This window comes from Neoarius graeffei, chromosome 7, assembly GCF_027579695.1.
Source record: "Neoarius graeffei isolate fNeoGra1 chromosome 7, fNeoGra1.pri, whole genome shotgun sequence".
NCBI lineage: Eukaryota > Metazoa > Chordata > Actinopteri > Siluriformes > Ariidae > Neoarius > Neoarius graeffei.
This window is the reverse complement of record NC_083575.1, coordinates 67,453,975-67,474,664: the sequence shown is the minus strand read 5'-3', so window position 1 is coordinate 67,474,664 and position 20,690 is coordinate 67,453,975. Positions and strand designations below refer to the sequence as shown.

The 20,690-nt window shown below is 43.3% G+C and overlaps 1 protein-coding gene across 6 annotated transcripts in view; it reads right to left on the bottom strand.

Moving 5' to 3' along the window:
* The window catches only part of ndst2a (N-deacetylase/N-sulfotransferase (heparan glucosaminyl) 2a), a 346,042-nt gene that overhangs the window by 34,999 nt on the left and 290,353 nt on the right, over window positions 1-20,690 (bottom strand). For all 6 annotated transcript variants that reach the window (XM_060926282.1, XM_060926279.1, XM_060926277.1 and 3 more), the window contains one exon: window positions 1,294-2,895. In XM_060926282.1, the coding sequence (XP_060782265.1) occupies window positions 1,294-2,313 (1,020 nt within the window). In that variant the 5' untranslated portion in view covers window positions 2,314-2,895. The remainder of the gene's footprint in view (window positions 1-1,293; window positions 2,896-20,690) is intronic.

Sequence of the window (20,690 nt, the reverse complement as noted above, 5' to 3'; positions counted from 1 at the left end):
GACAAGGCTAATCCAATGCTAGGTTTAAGCACTAAATAAATAAAGACGCACTGAATACCCGAAAGGCTACCAAAACTTCATTATACATTTACAAGAGAAAAACATACCAACGGACATTGAAAAACTGGAAGAGAGACACAGAGATGTAAAGCTTTCGCATTAGTGAGTGACAACGGTTTGTAAATAAACATGGACGCGGGGTTTGCTTTGTTAAAAGCAGAAGATTTTGAGAGAATTTTGACTGCCAGGTTGCTCTGTTGTGCGTAAATGTCTACGTTGATTTTAAAAGTAACTAAGTAAATTACACAGGGTAAATAATAATAATTGGCTTGACTGCACGAACATTGGCCTGCGCGGACACTACACTGCCTAGAAGGTAAGCGGACTGCTGCACTAACACCACCGAGTCACAGGTAAGCTCACGTTGGCCTTCGCTAACGCTACTGCTGAATGCTACACCGGCTAGAAGGTAACTGGACTGCTATGTTAACAGCACTGAGTCGCAGGCAAGCTTGCGTTGGCCTTCGAGAATGCGGATATCAAGAGTGCATGTATGTATAATAATATTAGCTGGCTTTTTTTTCATGGTCAAACAGATGTATTCCATTCAGCTAGCATGATCCTGAAGTGGTCTTCGACTCGTTCAATATTATGCTAGCCGAACGGAATATATCTGATCGACCATTCAAAGCCAGCCAGTATTATTTGAATATTCTGTTTATTTTTGCTGCGACAAAGAAAATAGTTCCCAAAGAAGCCCCAGTTAGATAGCGCAATGCTAATGCATAGACTGACAGCTCGTAGTAAGCATAGTGATGCTCTGAATGGAAGCTATTGCTAAAACTGGAATTTTATGTAGTGAACACAGACAAGTGGAGTGATGCACACAATGAAATGTACCAGTGCTGTTATGCTAAATATCAGCATTCTTGAAATGCCTCTTGGACCAAAACTAACTGTTCTATAATGGGGAAGGCTGGGTCAGAAGAACTCATCGAAATGAAACAGAAGCTCTAAAACTAGTCTGTGCATTTATATGTAAGGAACATTTGATGTTAAATGCCATGTAAAGCCTTAAAATATTTAAAACCATTCCCAAGAAATGAGCAATAAGCAATGATTCACATTTTATATAAAGTTCTGAAGGAAGAAGAAAACTGTCTGAGAACAACTCAGTTGGGGGATAAAATAAAATCATCAATTCATATACAAGCTATCACCATCATACTTTTTCTGACAACGCTCAAGTTTCATGATATATGAATAAGCTGAAAAGCAATCACAGACACTGACCTTCACATCGGACACTTTCATGCGCGTTCCTTCCTTTCCCACAAAGATGTCGTCCACATCCACAAGTATGTGTCTCTCCAGAGAAAGGCATAGTCTCTTTACAGTTAGATAAGCGATAGCATCTACAAAAATCAGCTTGTGCAGCCAGAATGAGAGGTTGTTGCCAAACAAAACTCTCTGGATTCCATCATGAAAGCCCAGGTCCTGCACCACAGTCGCATGCAGGACTCGATGGGGGCCAAGGTGAGCTAGGGCCTCTGATGACTTTGTGCTGGCTAGTAGCACAGGTTCATAGGTACTGTGGTTGGATTGGAAAACAGTCCAGTCATCACCTGGCAGCGGACCTTGCTCCACTTCGTTGGGCTTGGTGATGTATAGCAGCGACGCCGCAGGGTTGATTCTGTAGTCCCGCAGGCCCAAGTTAGAGTGCAGGAAAAGAGGAAAGCCCTTAAGTTGAGCGCTAAGCAGCGAATTCTCGTTGGCTTTGAAGAAGCCGATAATACCCACACCAAACTCTGAGCAATACTTGTCGAGAAGGTCTCGGTTCCATGCGTCCAAGTTGACATATTTAAGGACATTCTCATAGATGACTAGAGCATAGCGGCCCCGGTCACGCTCCATCAAAGTGGGCATATCGCCCTTGCTAGGGGCAATCTCCGTGTGGTAACGGAAGCGACTGGACTCCAAGATGGCTACGATCTCCTGTCCCAGCTGGGAGTAGATGCTCTCTACAAACACTAGCACCACAGGTTCCGTGCGAGAGTTGTCGACTGCTTTGACAGTCCGATGGCGGCCAGTGAACGGGGGCAGGAAGAGCGGTACCCGCTGCAGGCCATCCCCCGCTGCGACCACTTCACCACAGTCACTGAAGGGCAATGGAGGTGCCTCCTTTATCTTGGGACTGTTGCTGACATAGTAAGCCAGGAGTGCCATAGACAGCAGGCAAAAGATAATGAGCACTAGGATGAGGCGGTGGAGCTCCAGCTGCCTGACGCCCCGCAGGAGCTTCCACAGCCCCATCGCCACAGAGCGAGAGCAGGAACAAGGGCGCAATAGGGGTGAGCAGACTTTCACAGCCAGATGAGGAGGTAATATAGGGGGAAAAGAGAAAGGAAGAATCGGATTGAGCAGCACACACTGGTACACACTTTGAACAAAGAGGAGCCATTTACGCTAAGTCACCATGGCCCCTATAGCCCATGACTAGCCTCCTGCTGTAAACTCTGTCTCTGGCCACCTCGTCTCAACGTGTTTGCTTTGCAGTCAGGTTGCTGTATATCAACTCGTGTGCACTCTATATCCAGCACAGCGTACCAGCTTCCTCCAGAGCCTTAAGACGATTGGGTTTCTTGCGCTTGCTTCTTCCAACAGTCCTCTGCCTCAACGTTTCAGCTGTGTCTCTCTCCTCTCTCGCTCATGCCTTTTACGCTGCCACAAACATGTACGATTCTATGTGACACGATTACTGGTAACGGAGAAGTGTGGCTATGCGCTTTTGCAGCTCTCAGCAATGGCTGCTCCAAGGATGATCAACACAGGGGCAGAATGGTGAACAACGCCCCCTGCAGAAACCCAGTCCGGCCATGCTAGGAAAAAGTAATCCTGTTGGAAGGAGAGAGAGAGAGAGAGAGAGAGAGAGAGAGAGAGTGTGAGAGTGTAACATACTGTTAAGGTTTTGCAAATCACAAACCATGTCCTTAAATTGCTATGGTTAAAGTCTCAGGCTTTCATAAATGTCAGCAAGTCAATCTTTACATCAGTGTAATGCATAAAATAAGGTGTCTACTATAAAGAGCAGAGTATGCATCACTGGAAGTTTACCAAAAAAAAAAAAAAGTTTAAACTTTAACAATAACGATGAACAAGACCAATGCTCATGTGTTTCATGAGAGTGGACTTCGCCATTGATGAGCATGCTTAAATGAGACCATGACAAAAAAAAACCCAAACATTCAAAGCAAAGGCCTGAAGAGCTACTTCTGGGTCACCTGATTCTAAATTCTTCCATGCAGCCACGTGAATTTTCCATTAGGGCCCCTCCTGACACCCACCAGTGTACGCTCAGTGGGTCAAGAATGCTTTCTCATGACTCCTAAAATAGCCCACCATAACCTCCGTGTACTGCCACCCTCCTTCTACAAAGATAGCATTACAGGTAGGAGAGGAAAACTCTGACCTTAGAAATGAGTGAACGAGGGCATTCTATTGGCCAACTTGGGCTGCTACCATGTTTTTGTTTATATACAGGACCGGGGCTGGGCAGTAACTCAATGCCCATGAGACACGCACACTGTTGATAAACTGGGAAATGTTTCCAGCAAAACACCTGCTGTAGAAGGGGTACGAGTTGGGGTAAGCAAAGTTAGTAATCAGAGGTCAGGCAGACGTCCATCAGTAAAGTATACAGCCATCGATATGGCTGACATCATCAATGCCAGCAATCCTTCCACTGTAAATCAGCTCCAGCACTTAAAGGATCAGTTTTCTCACAGATGAACAAATGCAGAAAGACCTCTGGCTAAAGTCACCTTGTTAAGGACAGAAAAGTTATGAAAAAATCCACAAGGTCAGAGCAGATGGAGACACTGCATTGCTCTCAACATGTCCACTCACAGGAGCAGAGTTATATTGCCGTTACCCGCCTGTGAAAGGGAGCAAGAGACAGGAGGAGGCTTCTAGACAACCCAATTTATCAACTGCATGGCCCAGCCCAGTGAAGAGAGCATCCTGAAACTAGAACCTGGACTATTATTAGCCTGAATAAAGCTCACCTCATTGACCACTTACTTCTCAGCAATATAAGCACAAACACGACTTAACGATGAAGAAAAAAAAAAAAAATTCATGCAGCTCCAAGGGCTCAGCCTCTCTTATTACCACAAACAGAGTTCATGTCTTATTTGAATACAGTTACATTCCGATGTTAATATTGCGCTTTCAAGACGTTAAATACCTTATTTCAAGATCTCTCAATAAATTGGGTATGTGTACTGTGAGTTTTAAAATGAAACTTTCTCCTCATGTTAGAGTTTGCACTGCTGCTGATTCACACAAACCTGGCCTCTGTGGTTAGCTCTGAGCTTTAATCTCTATTAAAAAGCTTTTAATTTCAATGCTATTACTTTTCTAATGATAATCTAGCATCTGGTCAGCAGCCTCCTAGTCTTGATTTATTTTCGATATGAACCAGAGCAGGAAATGATCAGTAGGCTATGCATATCTTCTGCTTATTAAGCAGCAGCTCTTGGTAAACAGATATTTATGGTGTTGCTGTGCGCATGAAGAGCGGAAATTAGATGGAGAGGAAAGATGGAGAAGGGAAAAACAACAACGTGTGTGTGTGTGTGTGTGTGTGTGTGTGAGATTTGATATGATGTGTAGAAAGGGAGGGGAAATTTCTCACCCGAGTCAATTGTCTTCTCCAGTCAGTGTGTGTGTGTGTGGGATTAAACTTACAAGATTTCGGAGTAAATACCACATGTAGCGATTCAAAGTCAAAGCAATAGAAAACTCAACAAGACAGTCATTTTCCTGGAGGACATGTGACCTCCACACACAGCCGCGTGTCCCAGATAAGATATGACGGCAATTAGAGGGAGAGTTTAGGGGACTGATGCAGAGACAAAAGCTACTCTCTGTACTCTGGAGTACTGGCAAGGTGGTTGATTCCTAACTTACATACATCACTTTGTAGTGAGATTTGCCTACAGAACCAAATCGGGTAACCTTTCAGTCTGCATGCATCTCCATTTCTCGTCTCTGAGCCGAGTCAGACGACGTTTCCGTTATGTGACGTTCGCTCCCTTTGCACAATGCAAAAGGAACCCTATACTTCCTGTAATCAATAAACTATCAGGCTCCGTTCATTTTCTTCTGATTGCCTGCCTCCAGCAGCTACACAAAACCATCCTCGTGGAAAGTCCCTGATGTCTCACACGTGGAAATGAAGGAAATGAACATCAGCAGGAAAATTTATTAGAGAAACACTGAGGAAATGGAAACTTTACCCTCAGCAGTGTGCGACACTCAATTCCTCAGATATACAGTGATCCTAATGACCAAAATCGGAGAGAGACAGACACTCAAACACAGGTGCGCACACACACACAGCTTTTGAGTCAATGCATCATGTATAACAGATTTAGGTCCCTGAGCACAGGGAGACTCAGCTCAGCTGTGGTCCTCTATAAATGGCCTTGTGCACCAAGCACACATCACTTGTACATTACTCACACCACTTCTCACCTCTAGTCCAGACCAGCAAAACTCATGGGACACATGTCGTCTCGCATTGCACATGCTCCAGTTACGAACACTGAACATAGTGACTAGATTCAGTGCTATTCTGCAGCTTCAAGAAGACAAAAATCTGACCCCTGACCAGAAGAATCTTTATTACTATTGATTCAATGATCCTAAGCAGTGTGGAATGTGGTGAGCTATCAGCAGGAAGATGGTAACATAAAAGACTGCACAATTACTGAAAGCATTGTTCTATTTCTCGAGAATATTTACAGAATTCAGATCAAAGGGGAACTGAAGTCATTTTTAAACGTGCTTTATTTCTTAATTAACGTGTTAAGGCCAATTTATACTGACAACCCAGTCCTCGCAGATGGCGTCGCAGATGGCGTCTGCGAAGCCCCCCTTTCGCAGACGCTCTGCGCGCACCTCCCAAAAATTGTGACCACCGCAGACAGCCTCGCAGACAAGAGGGCTCTGATTGGTCCACTCTACATCCGCTGTACACGCACTTCCGCTTCCCTACTTTCCCGGTTTGGTTTGTTTTCACGACCGCCATTTTTAAAAACACGAGCGAAGATGGAGCAGCACGAAGAGCGGTTGATCGAGGAAGTGAGGAAGTACGTACATCTATACGACTCCAGTTCTAGTCATTATGAGTAACCGGAGGATAAACACTCCACTAACCACTCCTAGCGACTTCGCGCCCCCTTGCGTTGTAGCGGTGAATAACATCGCGCACGCCTATTACTCCCCGCTCAACGATAAATTACAACTGTCTGCGAAAAGCTATCTGCAAAAGCCTTGTCGCAAGAGCATGCAGAGGCCTTTATTCAATTATGTTTTCGATTCTGGTAACCTTATATCGTGACTCGTATTGGCGTATTACACTTATTGGCCTTTTCGGTGTTTAGCCATGTCGAATGTAGTTCGTATGGTCCACGGCAGGCGTCGCTTATCTGCGTGATCTTCACGAGACTTCAAACGTGAAGCGTCAGCGCCACCATTTTGAAAAATGTTTACATAGCGACCAGATCGCCATATCATTCCAATTTAGATTAATTTCGAGATTTGCCAGCTTCATCAGTGATAGAGATTATTCCATATGTCTTCGAACCAACGTGGAGTAGAGAAGAGTTGGAAAGACGACAGGATAAGGACGAGTCTGTCGCGCTGGGATTTACGTCATTACTGTCGCACAATTAAAACATGCTAGATCAGGCAGCTGGTGGGTTTTCAAAATAATATACACATGCATGTGTTTTTGTAATAAATACATATTATACTGAGCGCATTTCCCACATAATCCTCACTAAGGTTTCGGACAGCGCTACAAAATGGCGTCCCCACTATGTAGTGCCCTATATAGTGAGTAGGGAGTGATTTCGGACACAGGGAAAACTTCCGGCTTGATTACGTCAGCATTCGAAGGAGGACGTGTGCGTGTCTTTTGACAACGTTGGCAGATGTTGGTCATGTTGACTTCCACTGTACGTTTTGCTTCTGTCCTACGATGTCTCGCACAGGTCTCAGCAAATCTCGTTTATGGCCATTGCTTTGACATCTGGACTGATATATTACAGAGCATATTTCAAACACTCAACTTGCTACAGCAGTGACACAACAACTGTCAGAAATGCATTCCTATGTTTTATAAAATGAGAGAAATAGAATTTTGATAATAAAAATTTTTGCCTTCAGTTCCCCTTTAAAGTCTGTGCTATAGGTCAGGGCTTTTCAAAGTGTGGGGCGCACCCCCCCGGGGGGCGCCAGAGTTCTTCGGGGGGGCACAACGTGAGAGACAAAATTGATCGATTTTTAGTACCTAAAGCTACAGGGAGTGAGGAGACGGCCAAGCAAAAAAACAGAGCCTCCAGGATGTTGCGATTTGCAACTTCAGCGCAAATTCAACCAATCCCCGCAAATTCAGGGCGGTGTTGCAATTATATCCAATCACCGCAACTTTCCCGCAAATTTGACCAATCGTTGGCGTCGTCTTGAGGTGACATCGACAAACCACCTTCCGCCTTACTTCCGGATGTCTATGTTCAAGAGAAGCAGCATGCGCGCAGTGTTGCCAGATTGGCGGTTTCAAGTGCATTTTGGCGGGTTTTGAATATATTTTGGACTGGAAAACGTCAGCAGTATCTGGCAACATTGCATGATGTGCGAGTCAGTGTTTATGTAGGCTTAAATTCTGTTACTGAAAGTGTGTTATGTTTACAGTGAAGGACTGTGTGCACTTTATTTTTTTTTTTACTTAATACAAGAAATTAATGGATTCCAACATTTTTGCCAAAATGGTATTTTATTTTCCATTGTTTAGGCAGCTTCAGCATCATACTGTGAGATTCTGTTCAAATTGTTTTTTTTTCTTCTATGAAGCCTGAGCCATTTATTTTATTAGTTTATAATTGTTTAATTTAGTATTCAGGAGAGACTGCCTGCACACAGTACTAGTATTAATAGTTTTTTTTTCTTACATGAAAGCTGAGGCATTTATATTATATTTTAAGGTAACTTCATGTTGTGCTGTGAGGTTCTATGCACTTTAACTTTTGAACCAACAGGTGCATTTGGATAAATAAAGCCTATTTTTCTGCATTTTTGTAGTCCTGGTAATCTTTTATATTGGTAAAGTTGTTTATAGGACCATTTCTCAGTGTCTTTGTTATTTTAATCAATAGTTTTTCAGTAATAACATATCACTCAATTTTAATCACAAAAAGAGAAAATCGCAACAATTTCTCGCAACTTTCACTTCCTCCTGCAATGTAATCGCAACAAAAACCTAAAAAACTGCAACTTTCATCGAAATTTTTTTGGAAACCCCCACAACAGACATTTTAGCCCGCAACAATCACAAAAAAGGCCTGCGGAATCCTGGGGGACTGGAAAAAGAAGGAAGTATGACCATGATTATTTAAAGTTTGGATTTTCATGGACTGGATCTGAAGATGCTCCACTGCCACAGTGTGTTGTCTGCCAAGAGATGCTAGCTAACGATGCTATGGGATGTTTAAAATGTGTAAAACAAGATGTTTTAAAAAGCACAGATGTTTAAAATGTGAAAAAGAAAAAAAATGTGTACAACAACCATTTTTTTTTTTTTAAATACGAATGGAACATTAAGTATAGCAACAACAAAAATTGTGAGGGGGGGCGCTGTTGTTTATTTGCTCTCCGAGGGGGGGGGCTGACTCTCCCACACTTTGAAAACCCCTGCTATAGGTAGATCTCCAGGAGGTTAACCATAAGAGAATCTGTACATCACATACTGGCAGCACACGGACGGTCTTTCTGCGAATATTCCTGAGAGATCATGCAGACAGAGAGAAAAGAAATTATTGCAAGGGTGTATTTAACTGAAAATAACAGCACATACACTTTCAAGCTAGAGCGGTATTATGCTACCTGACATGTTCGGTGATACTTGGACAGTGAACAACTCAACAGCTCTAAAGGTGTGATACAGAAAAACATCCTTAATATTCTTGCCTAATTCTTCCCCTGCAAAACAAACGTGACCTAAAAACAACGGGTGGGGACACACTGGACAGATACTGCACATAAAAGTGAGGAGACAGGAAAAACTCTACCCACATACTAAGCGATTTGCTTGGACAACCGCAGGGAAGCTGAAGTTAATCGTAAGTTTGGTCTATGCAATTAGTTAAGTGCCACAGACTACAATTAGCAAGCCTACCTTTTATTTAGCAGCATGCCATTTGCATCTAGCACTTATTAATTACAAACAGAACAATTAATCAAGTTAATGTTCTGGCAAAGGGTAAATTGGATGTGCTGTAAGTGCATTCAGCAAACCTCACATGAATGTTCTGAGAAATAAAAGGTAATTAATAATCCTTAAGCTCCATCACACGTTTTATATTTAATCCTATCGGAAGTGGCTGCAGGATGGCAGAGGTCCCACCCCTTTCTCAAAAAAAAAAGCCAAGTATTGCAAAAAGCTTTCAGAAAAGTTCAGTGTGACGGTAAGGGCTTCAACCACAGCGCAGTCGAATGCTCGAATCTGATTGTCAAAAGATGTGCATCATTTCCTACAGTAACTCTAGCTGTAACATGAACAATAGGTTAATATTGACGCGCTCATTCGAATAAGTTATTTTTTCCTGTAGTAACCACTCATACATAAGGAACTGTATGGTGAATGCTCCATATAATCCAAGACTTGAATAAAAAAAAAAATAAAATCCATTACAGTTAAATCCTTGTGGGTTTTTTTTTTTTATACAAAAAGGGACACACAGACCATGGCCTCACTTTTTGTTTATAAATGCCTTGACACCTCGAGAATGGCACAAGAATAGTTTTAAGCGTTAATAATAAATCTAATATAGTAATTTTTACAATTAAAATGATTCATGAGTGAATGACCTCAACATCTGTGACGTCACAGCAGGAAGTCTATCGGTCTCATCTCCATTTCCGCTATACTAAAACACAGAGCTGACTGCCCGTGTCTGCGTGGGTTTCCTCCGGGTGCTCTGGTTTCCCCCACAGCTCAAAAGACATGCAGTTAGGTTAACATGGGACGGCCTTGGACTGAAGTGCCCAAGAGTGGCAGTGCGCACATACGCAGGAGCTTTGCTCTTCTATGATGAATTAAATTTCGTTGTACCTTTGTGCAATGACAAAGCCATTCTTCTCTTCTAACTAACTTCGAGCTTCCATTTTGAGCTAATGTATCGCCATGCCACGTAGATGTGTTGCTGGCCGGTGCAGCAACACGACAGAAGGTGGATTTACGTTGCATTTATAGCCCAAGAATGTTCAAACTGCAAAGATTTGGACGCGTTTTGCGAGAAGTTCACGGACACATTGGGCACCTACGAAGTGGTCTCTCCTCTGCTCTGCACATTTTACTGAAGACTCGTACAAAACCTCTGATCTGTTGAGGAGCGTTGGCTATAAGCCCGTATTGAAAGAGGGTGCAGTACCAACAACTAAAGGAAAAGAAACCTACAGGAAAAGGAAAGCAAGTTCAGTTACACCAGTTCTCCCAGAGTGTGAGCGCAGGGTTGTTGGTAAAACCCGGGATGGAACGGGACGGGATGTGACATATTGCTCGGGCAGTGACCTCCCTGCGGTTGTTGCTAAAACCAGTGACGTCCCATCCTGGGTTTTAGTAATTGCCTGAGCCAAGCAGTAATGGCAGAGTACACAGTATGGAGAAAATGGAGAATGAGTGGACCAGCCGTCTGATTTCTCCGCTGGATATGCTTGCCTCAGCAGCAATATCTCACCCTTATGTGGAAGAAGCAAATGAACGGAGAACCGAACAAACAACTAAAAGTCACATTGCTTCAAAACAAATCGGCCACAAGATCGGCCTTCAAGAAGCGAGAACACAGACGGGTAAGCTCCGACCCTCATTTGGTTACATAAACACTCGTTTACCTGCATTTAGATTAATACATGTAACTTGTATTGTGTGTTTAAGTTACCAGTATAAGATGATTTAATTTGCTTCAGAATGTGATGGTCTCAGTTCATCTGATTATTTAATGAGCCTTTTACATTTTATCAGTGAAAATGCATGCATGTACATGTCTGTTGCATAAGTTATAACACCTATCCTGCTTTAATGAGAGTCAACCCACAATCAATGAAGTCAAAATCAGTTTTAGTTGAGCAAGTCGGTAACGGGATTTCTTACTTTCACCATAAAGTTTTATTGATATGACTTTGGTCTATAGCTGTCAAAGGCCTCAGCCTTAAAACCGGTTACCGCTGTGACGTCACGCACTCAGGGCTGGCTGGCTCAGTGGGGCAACTCGAATACCAACTTTGCGGTCGATTTAAACTCTCAAAAATACATTTTTTAATTCCCATTTATGCAGCATACAAGAGTCAAGGATGGAGATACTATCCACTCAAATTTATTTAAAAATAAAGGTTCTGCGTATCTGCTTCAAGAGCCAGGTTTATTTACCGTTTATGGAAAGAGTCATGATTGTAAGCATTCAACAGTCAATTTCTGAGCTCAGGAAAATCTTCAGAAGAGAAGAGAATATTTAATTTATTAATGGACACATCACACTTTTTAAAGGTTTATGTAGTTAGATTAAACATTGTAATTGATTGCAAATAGACATGGTATAACCAACCGCAGACCTGCTACACTCCCCACCGTGCATTATTTTCGTCTAACCACATGATCTTGTGCGTGTTATTCCTTACTTGAGCACCTGACAATTGGGTCATAACTTGCGGAGACAAAACACCCCCCAACATGACGGATTGCGCGTCAGTAGAAGAATTAGGCTCTGTCCCAATTGGTGCACTGTCGTGTTCATTTTACAGCAGAGCAGAGTGAAATCCTCTTCTGTGCCACAGTGGTGAAACACTGAGAAATTTAATCTTTGTTAATTAATCTAGCTAGAAAACGCTTGAACAAAATGAGGTACAATTGAAAGGCAAGAGTAGTCACTGTGTCGTCATGGTTACAGTGCGCATGGACAGTGTATGAACTGCTTGTTTTCATATCAACACAAAGGGCAAGTGTGAAAAGCAGCATGAGTCACTGTTTTCTATGGCACCGTACTTGGTTCAGGGCTGTCACAGAGATACTGCACATACAAGTGAGGAAGAGAACGACACCTGATGCAGAGCCACAGGTGTGAGTGGCACCAGACGGTGGGGGACGCGCACCCTCATATAGCACCATACAGCTTTCGTCAGGGATGTACTCCAGGCAAATAAACCTCAATAACTGTACTGTGAAAGAGGAAACCAATGACTGCCAACACTGCGAAAGATTTCTACTGGGTTCAAACCAAATACAAAAACCCAGCATTTAATTGCCTCACAGCCAGTGCAAATTAGACTGAGCTCCTGAAAGACGTTCTAATTTACATGCAAATTCCAACTTTCAGGTTTGTCTGTACACATACTACTTACAAATACTTATCTCGCTGAGCTAAGGCACAGGAGGTGTTTCCTCCTAGAACAAACATCAACAAAACGAAGGGAAAAAGCTGACGAGAGCAATTCTCGCCTGCTCCCTGGGGTCAAGCCCTCACTGCCTAAACAGCCAAATGCTGATCACAAATTCCACAAGGCCCCTCTTTGCCCTGCCGTTCACCTCCCACACGCACGATGCTAAACAGATGCTCCTTGCTCCACTGAGCAGCACGAAAACAAATACATACAGAAAAAGATTGTTCCTGCTCTCCATCAGAACAGCTGTATTTCATGTCCATCTGAATCCTACCAAAGGAAAAAGAACACCGATTTTACTTTATGCAGAAAGTACCGTGAGTGTCTTTATTTAAAACAAACACACACACCCATCCCAACCACGAGTATTATTTTATTTAAATGGTGTGACAGGTTTGGTTCCCTTTAACAGGCCTTTAATAAAGTTCACTATCTGAATGTTAATTGTGGTAATTAAAGCATAAACCTCACTGGGGGGAGGGGGGGACAGGGACACACTGAGGGCCTCTGCATGCTCTTGCGACAAGGCTTTCGCAGATAGCTTTTCGCAGACAGTTGTAATTTATCGTTGAGCGGGGAGTAATAGGCGTACGTGATGTTATTCACTGCCACAACGCAAGGGGGCGCGAAGTCGCTAGGAGTAGTTGGTGGGTGTGGTTAGTGGAGTGTTTATCCTCCGGTTACTCATAATGACTAGAACTGGAGTCGTATAGATGTACGTACTTCCTCACTTTCTCGATCAATCGCTCTTCGTGCTGCTCCATCTTTGCTCGTGTTTTTAAAAATGGCGGTAGTGAAAACAAACCAAACCGGGAAAGTAGGGAAGCGGAAGTGCGTGTACAGCGGATGTAGAGTGGACCAATCAGAGCCCTCTTGTCTGTGACGCTGTCTGCGAGGCTTCTGCGGCGGTCACAATTTTTGGGAGGTGTGCGCAGAGCGTCTGCGAAGGGGGGGTGGGGCTACGCAGACGCCATCTGCGACGCTATCTGCGAGGACTGCGTTGTCAGCATAAATTGGCCTTGAGTCTCTATAATGGAGACATTATCGCTACGTTCACACTGCAAGGCTTAATGCTCAATTCCGATTTTTTTGTGAAATCTGATTTTTTTGTGAGGTCGTTCACATTAACAAATACATGCGACTTGTATGTGATCCTCAGTATGAACGAAAAGCGACCTAAAAGTGTTCCGCATGCGCATTGCAGGATACGACGACGTCACACGCAGTGAGCATGGCCAGTGTTTACGGAGGTAAAACCGCCCGGTTGCGGTATGACCCATCCAATCTAGCTTGAATAGCTGCATCTCCCCAAATGGAAATCAGCTCCCTAACCTCTGCGTCCCTCCATTGAGAAGATTCAGAACCTTCACAGCCCGAAGCGTCCCTCGCATTGATGTCATGCGCAGGGGCGCAGATACGTTTTTTGAACTGGGGGGGACAAAGCTGCCAGCAAACCAACCCCATTATGCCTGTCAAACTTGTTGTGGGTTACTATAGCAACCAAGCTCGAGCTCGCAACCTGTGCAGTCTGCGCAGCTCAACCAACCGAATATCAGTCTTTGTTTTATGTGAGTTGTTGCAACTATGTATACACTGCTGTGCACCTCAATAAACCGAATGGTAATTAGTCTTTTGATTTTTCCGTGAGGTTTGCCTTATGCAAAGAAAGACAGCATAGACGTTTTTTCCTCCCTATAAGTGGGGGGGGGGGGGGGGGGGGGGGGGGGGAGGGGGGGACCGAACGAGGTGAATTTAAATCTGGGTGGGACGAGTCCCACCCTCTATCTGCGCCCGTGATTATGCGCCATGTTGTTGTAACTTTTTTTGAGAGACCCGCCGCCTACTTCAGCGCAGAATAGTGACGTTTGTGGCTTGTTGATGACGTGTAAGTCGGATGAATGCGACCTGGCGGTTCAGACTGAAGTCGCATATGAAAAGAGCGGATAGGAATCGGAATTAGGACCACATATCCAAACGGCCTGGGTCGGATTTGAAAAAATCGGATCTGTGTCGTTCATATTGTCAATAAAAGATCGGATACAGGTCACATATGGGCGAAAAGATCGGATTTGAGTCACTTCAGCCTGCAGTGTGAACGTAGCCTAAGAGAATAAAACAAATAGGCTATACTTCATAATGTCTTCATGCACACAAAGTCACCACATCTCTTTGTCTGTACTTTCATATCAGGGTCTGATCGAGAAGTGGAAGAAAAACAAACTTTAGGGCCACAGCATACTCTACGTAATTTCATATTGGCGCTCATACGTATATGAATGCTCCAATCAGAGGTTTGTAGTGTAGCGTGTTGATCCACAGAGTTCTTCCAGCTTCCGTGTGTGACATGTCAAGTGAAGCCTGCATATGACATCAGCTTCCTCAATGATTAAGCCATCCCAAATGTCATCTTCACATGAAGACATGCCGAGATCTCTGCTTGTCGTTTTTTGGCAAGCGTTGTGGAACATTTAATAAAACGTATATATAAACCTGTAGCAATGATGCAGGAATGTTTCCAACACCTTGTGGAATCCATGCCACAAAGAATAGCTCTGAGAGCAAAGGGAGGGCCTAGCCGGTATTATGAATAATTGCTAGGGAATAATAGCAAAAAAGATTGGGGGGGGGGGGAGAAGCTGCTCCATGATCAGGAGGTTAGCTTCTCTCATTAAAACTAAATCAATGGTTAATCAGTGAAACTGGCACTTCATTAAGCACCACTGCCTTTGTGAGAGTGTCACTGCTCACCTGGCACGCTAGTAGAAGGCATGATGGACACAGCTATCCAAGATGTCAAAATAACATGACCGGGCAAGAAAAGTTATCTAACTGGAGAGCAACCGCACAGTGCAGGAGTGAAGGAAAAAGGTCATATGCTTAGAGGAGGTATGTGCTTGAGCAGAAGGGCAAATGGGGATATCAGCCCTGAGCATCAGGGAAGGAAGAAAGGAACACAAAGTCCAGCTGAAAAAAGCACCCATGACCGGTCTTTACACGAGGGCTTAGGTAGAAGGAGTGAGTCAGAGTTTGTCCAAAAGGTGCTGGAGTTTTTATGCCTCGAAGGGAATCCTTTCTCGCCCACACTACAGCGACTGTTTACACAATAAGCTAACAGCATCTGCAGCAGGCCACCCAATGCGTGTATATCCATGTGTGAGACAGAGTTTAAAATAGCTGGGAGCATGATTTATGACCACCTGTCTGGTTTCTTTCAGGAACATCGCGAATATCATGACCGACAGCGTGCAAATAAGACCTCCAACACTTAAGTTCAAAGATCCATGTGAAGCTCCACTGCAGACGCTAATGAGAGCTGAGCAGAGAGTTGGGGCTGAGCTACTGTACATTACCGTTAAAAAAAAAAAAATCTGTTGGAGTGGAAATGAATAAGAGCAGAAGAGTGAGAGATAATGTAGTGCTGTTTCCTCTAGCACTGGCAGTCACTAATGAGGTAATGCTGAGCTCAAAGGCTGCAGCCCATCTACAAGGTTTGCCAGGAACCTTGGGCTACTGATCAACAGAGAGCTGACCTTCATTGACCAAACTGCTGGTCATACAGACATCAGGCCTCAAGGCCGCTGTATGCTCCTTTCCAAAGTAAAATGTACTCGCACTGCAACAACTGGCCATTAAGCAGGTTGGTGGGGGCTTTGACTACCTCTCCACAAACAAGTTCACACTTTTCAAATCAAGTAGCTTGTAAGGATTTGATTTATAAATCAGAAAAACACTGGACACCATATTGTTTTATATTTATTATGATTATATAAAGTACCAATCAAACATTTGGACACATCTAATTCAATGTTTTTTTTCTTTATTTTTCATCTCATTATCTCTAGCCGCTTTATCCTGTTCTACAGGGTCGCAGGCAAGCCGGAGCCTATCCCAGCTGACTACGGGCGAAAGGCGGGGTACACCCTGGACAAGTCGCCAGGTCATCACAGGGCTGACACCTAGACACAGACAACCATTCACACTCACACCTACGGTCAGTTTATAGTCACCAGTTAACCTAACCTGCATGTCTTTGGACTGTGGGGGAAACCGGAGCACCCGGAGGAAACCCACGCGGACACGGGGAGAACATGCAAACTCCGCACAGAAAGGCCCTCGCCGGCCCCAGGGCTCGAACCCGGACCTTCTTGCTGTGAGGCGACAGCGCTAACCACTACACCACCGTGCCACCCCTTCTTTATTTTTATTATTTAAAAAAAACAAAACAAAAAAAACCCCACACTTCATGTCTTCAAGTCATGATAGCCTGCCATTTCTCTTTACTTTGTCGAGCAGTTCTTGACATATGGATTACTACAGTTGTGGTATAGGGCTATTTACTCTATTATTTACTGTTCGATCTCAAACACATTAAGAAGGCAAGAAATTTTGGGTGTTCAGCGCATCTTCGGTTTCCATTTTTAATTTCTTTACTTCGTGCTAAATTATAGTATAGGTAGTCCTAGGAGTAGCACTGGATTACCCTCGTCTTCTCCCTTTCCTGACGGACAAAGAAATGATCGTGCACAGCAGAAAAATTTATTAAAAATTTTTTTTTATATATACATACACAAAAAAAATGAGCTCATGCGAATATTCAATGACTAACTTTTGACAAGGCACACATGTTAATTGAAAAGCATTCCAGGTGACTACCTCATGAAGCTGGTTAACAATGCCAATAGAGAGTACAAAGCATCAAGGTAAACGGTGGATACTTTGAAGAATCTAAAATGAGACATTTTGTTGAACAGTTTTGTTTACCACATAATTCCATACATGTTCCATATGTTATTTCATAGTTTTGATATCTTAGTTTTATTCTACAATGTAGAAAACAGTCAACATACAGAAAAATCCATGTATGAGTGAGTAGGTGTCCAAACCTTTAAGACGAGGGTAATCCAGTGCTACTGCTAGGACTAGCTATACTATAATTTAGCATGAAGTAAAGAAATTAAAAATGGAAACCGAAGATGCGCTGAACACCCAAAAGGCTACCAAAACGTCATTATATATTCTTCACACATATTTACAAGAGAAAAACATACCAACAGACATCGAAAAACTGGAAAAGAGGCATGTCTAAGATGTAAACCTTTGGCGCTAATGAGTGACCGTGACAGTTTATAAACAAACATGGCCCCAAGGTTTGCTTCATTAAAAGAGGACGATTTTGAGAGAATTTTGGCTGTCAGGTCACTCCGTTGCATGTAGCTGTCAATGCTGATTTTAAAAAGTAACCAAGTAAATGACACAGGGAAAATAAAAAAATATTTGGCTTGACTGCGCTAGCATTGGCCTTCGCCAACAGAAGGTAACTGTACTGCCACGCTAACAGCACCACGTCGCGGGTAAGCTAGTGTTGGCCTTCGAGAATGCTGCTGTGAAGAGGATGATCAACAACAACCTTTTTTTCATGGTATATCAGATCTATTCCCTTGAGCAAGCACGATATTGAACTCGTCTTTGACTTGTTCAATATCATGCTAGCTGAATGGAATACATCTGATATACCACGAAAAAAAAGCCAGCAAATATTATTTAATTATTATACATACAGGACCAGGACACTTTCCATAGAATTAAAAAAAAAAAAAAAAAAAAATCCTACTCCCTTCTAGCGGGTTTCGTTCATTTGGTTTGATAGCATGCAATATTGTCGTCATATCGCTTATCCTACGTATATTACGCTACTCTACTCAATGGAGAATGGGTGTTGAATATGGTTTACGATATTGCATGTTGTCAAGATAACATGACATCACATGTCAGATCTGATGTGAAGATTCAATGAGAAAGTTTTCTGCTGTGCATGCACAGAAGCATTTCCTTGTTCGCCGGCAAATAGAAAGACATGCTGAACACCCAAAAGGCTACCAAAACTTCATTAGATATTCTTCACACACATTTACAAGCAGTGGAGAACCATTACTATTGGGAGCTGGGACTTTGGCTAAGCCAAAACTTAGCCAGAGACACCAAAAAACACACACGGTTGTGTTTAATACTGAAAGCAAGAGTATTTACACCCACAACGACGAGAACTCACAGCATTGGGACTAAACAGCTGTGTGGCCGTAAGGAAACCACTTGCTAATGAGGCTTATTGGAAGGAAAAGCTTCAGTTCTTCAGGAGCATAAAGATTGGACTCTGGAGCAACAGAAAAAGGTCATGCGAGCCGATGAGTCCAAATTTACTCTACTCCAGAGTCAGGGTAAGAAGGGAAGTACATGAAATGATGCAGTCATCGTGCATAGTGGCCACTGTACGAGCCTCTGGAGACAGTGTTATGATCTGGAGCTGTTTCAGTTACACAGGTTGAGTCTCAGCCACATTATGTGGCAATGAAATGAGGTCAGCTGAGGACCAGAATGTACTGAATGACCAGGTTATCACATCACTGGACTTTTTTTTTCCCTTCCCTGATGGCACAGGCATAAAATTAGATGAAACTTACACCCTGTCCACACTAGGGATTTTGTACCAATATGATACTACTTTCGTACTGCAACACCTGTCCACACTAGCAACTATAGACCCTTTTCACGTGACGTCACGACAAACGCGGCCGCCATTTTGGACATGTACTACCAGTAGTTTACCACAGCCAGCATTGAGGAACGGCAGCAAAGAAAGTGTTTATTTTCAGCAAGACTTCCATCATGCCACTATATTGTTGTGCACCTGGATGTAGTAACCATCAACAAACAAGGCAAGGGTTATCATTTTATCGGATCCCGGTAGATGCTGACCGACGGAGAAGATGGATAGCGGCATACCAACGCTTGTGCAGTGACCACTTTGTTGGAGGTAAGACGAATAAAATTAGCCAGAAAAGGCATTACATTGCTGTTAACATTCTGTGGCGGCGAGTGTGTAACCAAATAGGCTAAAATAACCCATTGTAACCTCTTTGTTCTTCTGTAGTAGCTATTAGCTAACGACATTAGCTAGCGTTGTGTTCCTTTGCTGTTGGTAGACTGTAGGACAGATCAGAGGCAGTGTCCTACAAACAGCACTTAATTTGAGGGGGAGCAAGCCGGAGCGCGCTCCAGAACCTCGGGCGTTGGCTCCGGCAGCTATTTACACTGGATCCGGTGATCCGACACCTCTTTTGACTATGTAACAACAACAAAAAAAACCCAAATAATTAAATAAAAAAATGCAAGTTTATTTAGTGTTAATGTCTGATTTTGATATCTGTCTTGTTGGTGATTTCTCTCATGAAATGACATCCACAAAATATCTGCAGATGAACTTAATTTGCAGTGTTATTACAAAACATGCCCAGAAGCGCAGCGCCGCGCCCCCCTCCCCTCTCCTCTTTTTTCCGCACCGGAGCCGCTCATCTTCTGCGCTCCGGACCTCCCACTTTACAAATTAAGCACTGCCTACAAATAAGTGTTCAAAACAAAAGGAACATGTATTTGTCTCTTAAATCCAGGCCGTTCCCTGTAATCTGTAACAACGGTTGGAGAAAGTAATGGCAAATAGTGAGTGCACAAACCATAGAAGGTAAACTGTACACAGCGCCAGGGCAGTGTGATGGTATGTCTACTTTTAGATTGTGTTAGCTTATCAATGAACACACTCGTCACTCGACGAGTTTCACGTCTTTACGACGGATACTTAAATGTGTGTTAGGTATTATTGTTGCAGTCTAAGCAGTCATTGTAGCAGCTAGATGAGCGAGAACCGAAAGGGTCTGTGCCATAAACCGTTATTTCTGTACGGCGTTGCTAATGTGTCGTTACTGTTATTTCTCCCTCTGCTCGCCCTGTAAATGCCCTACGTCGCTGGATAGCGAAGGTGTTTTCTGCATCTCGCTCCTTTTTCTTGCATGTTCTCCGTTTGTCGCCTTCCTTGCATTCAAACCAATTCGAGCCGAAGTCCGCTACATGTCCAAAATGGTGGTCGCGTTTATGAAGGTCACGTGACTGAAAAGGGTCTATACCGGTACTGTAGCAGTATAACTATCGGTACGAAACCCACAAATGTATGGGTTTCGTACCGGTACAGTATCGGTACTGTAGCGCTTTGCTGTAGTGTGGACAGATGAAGCGGCTCTGCATCGATACAAATATAATGCGCATATGCAATGAACCATTCCTACTTCTTCCGGTTATTCATACAATACAATACGCCCGTGCTTTCCAGCTGTAAATAAAACGTCAAAATGGCTCAAAACGAC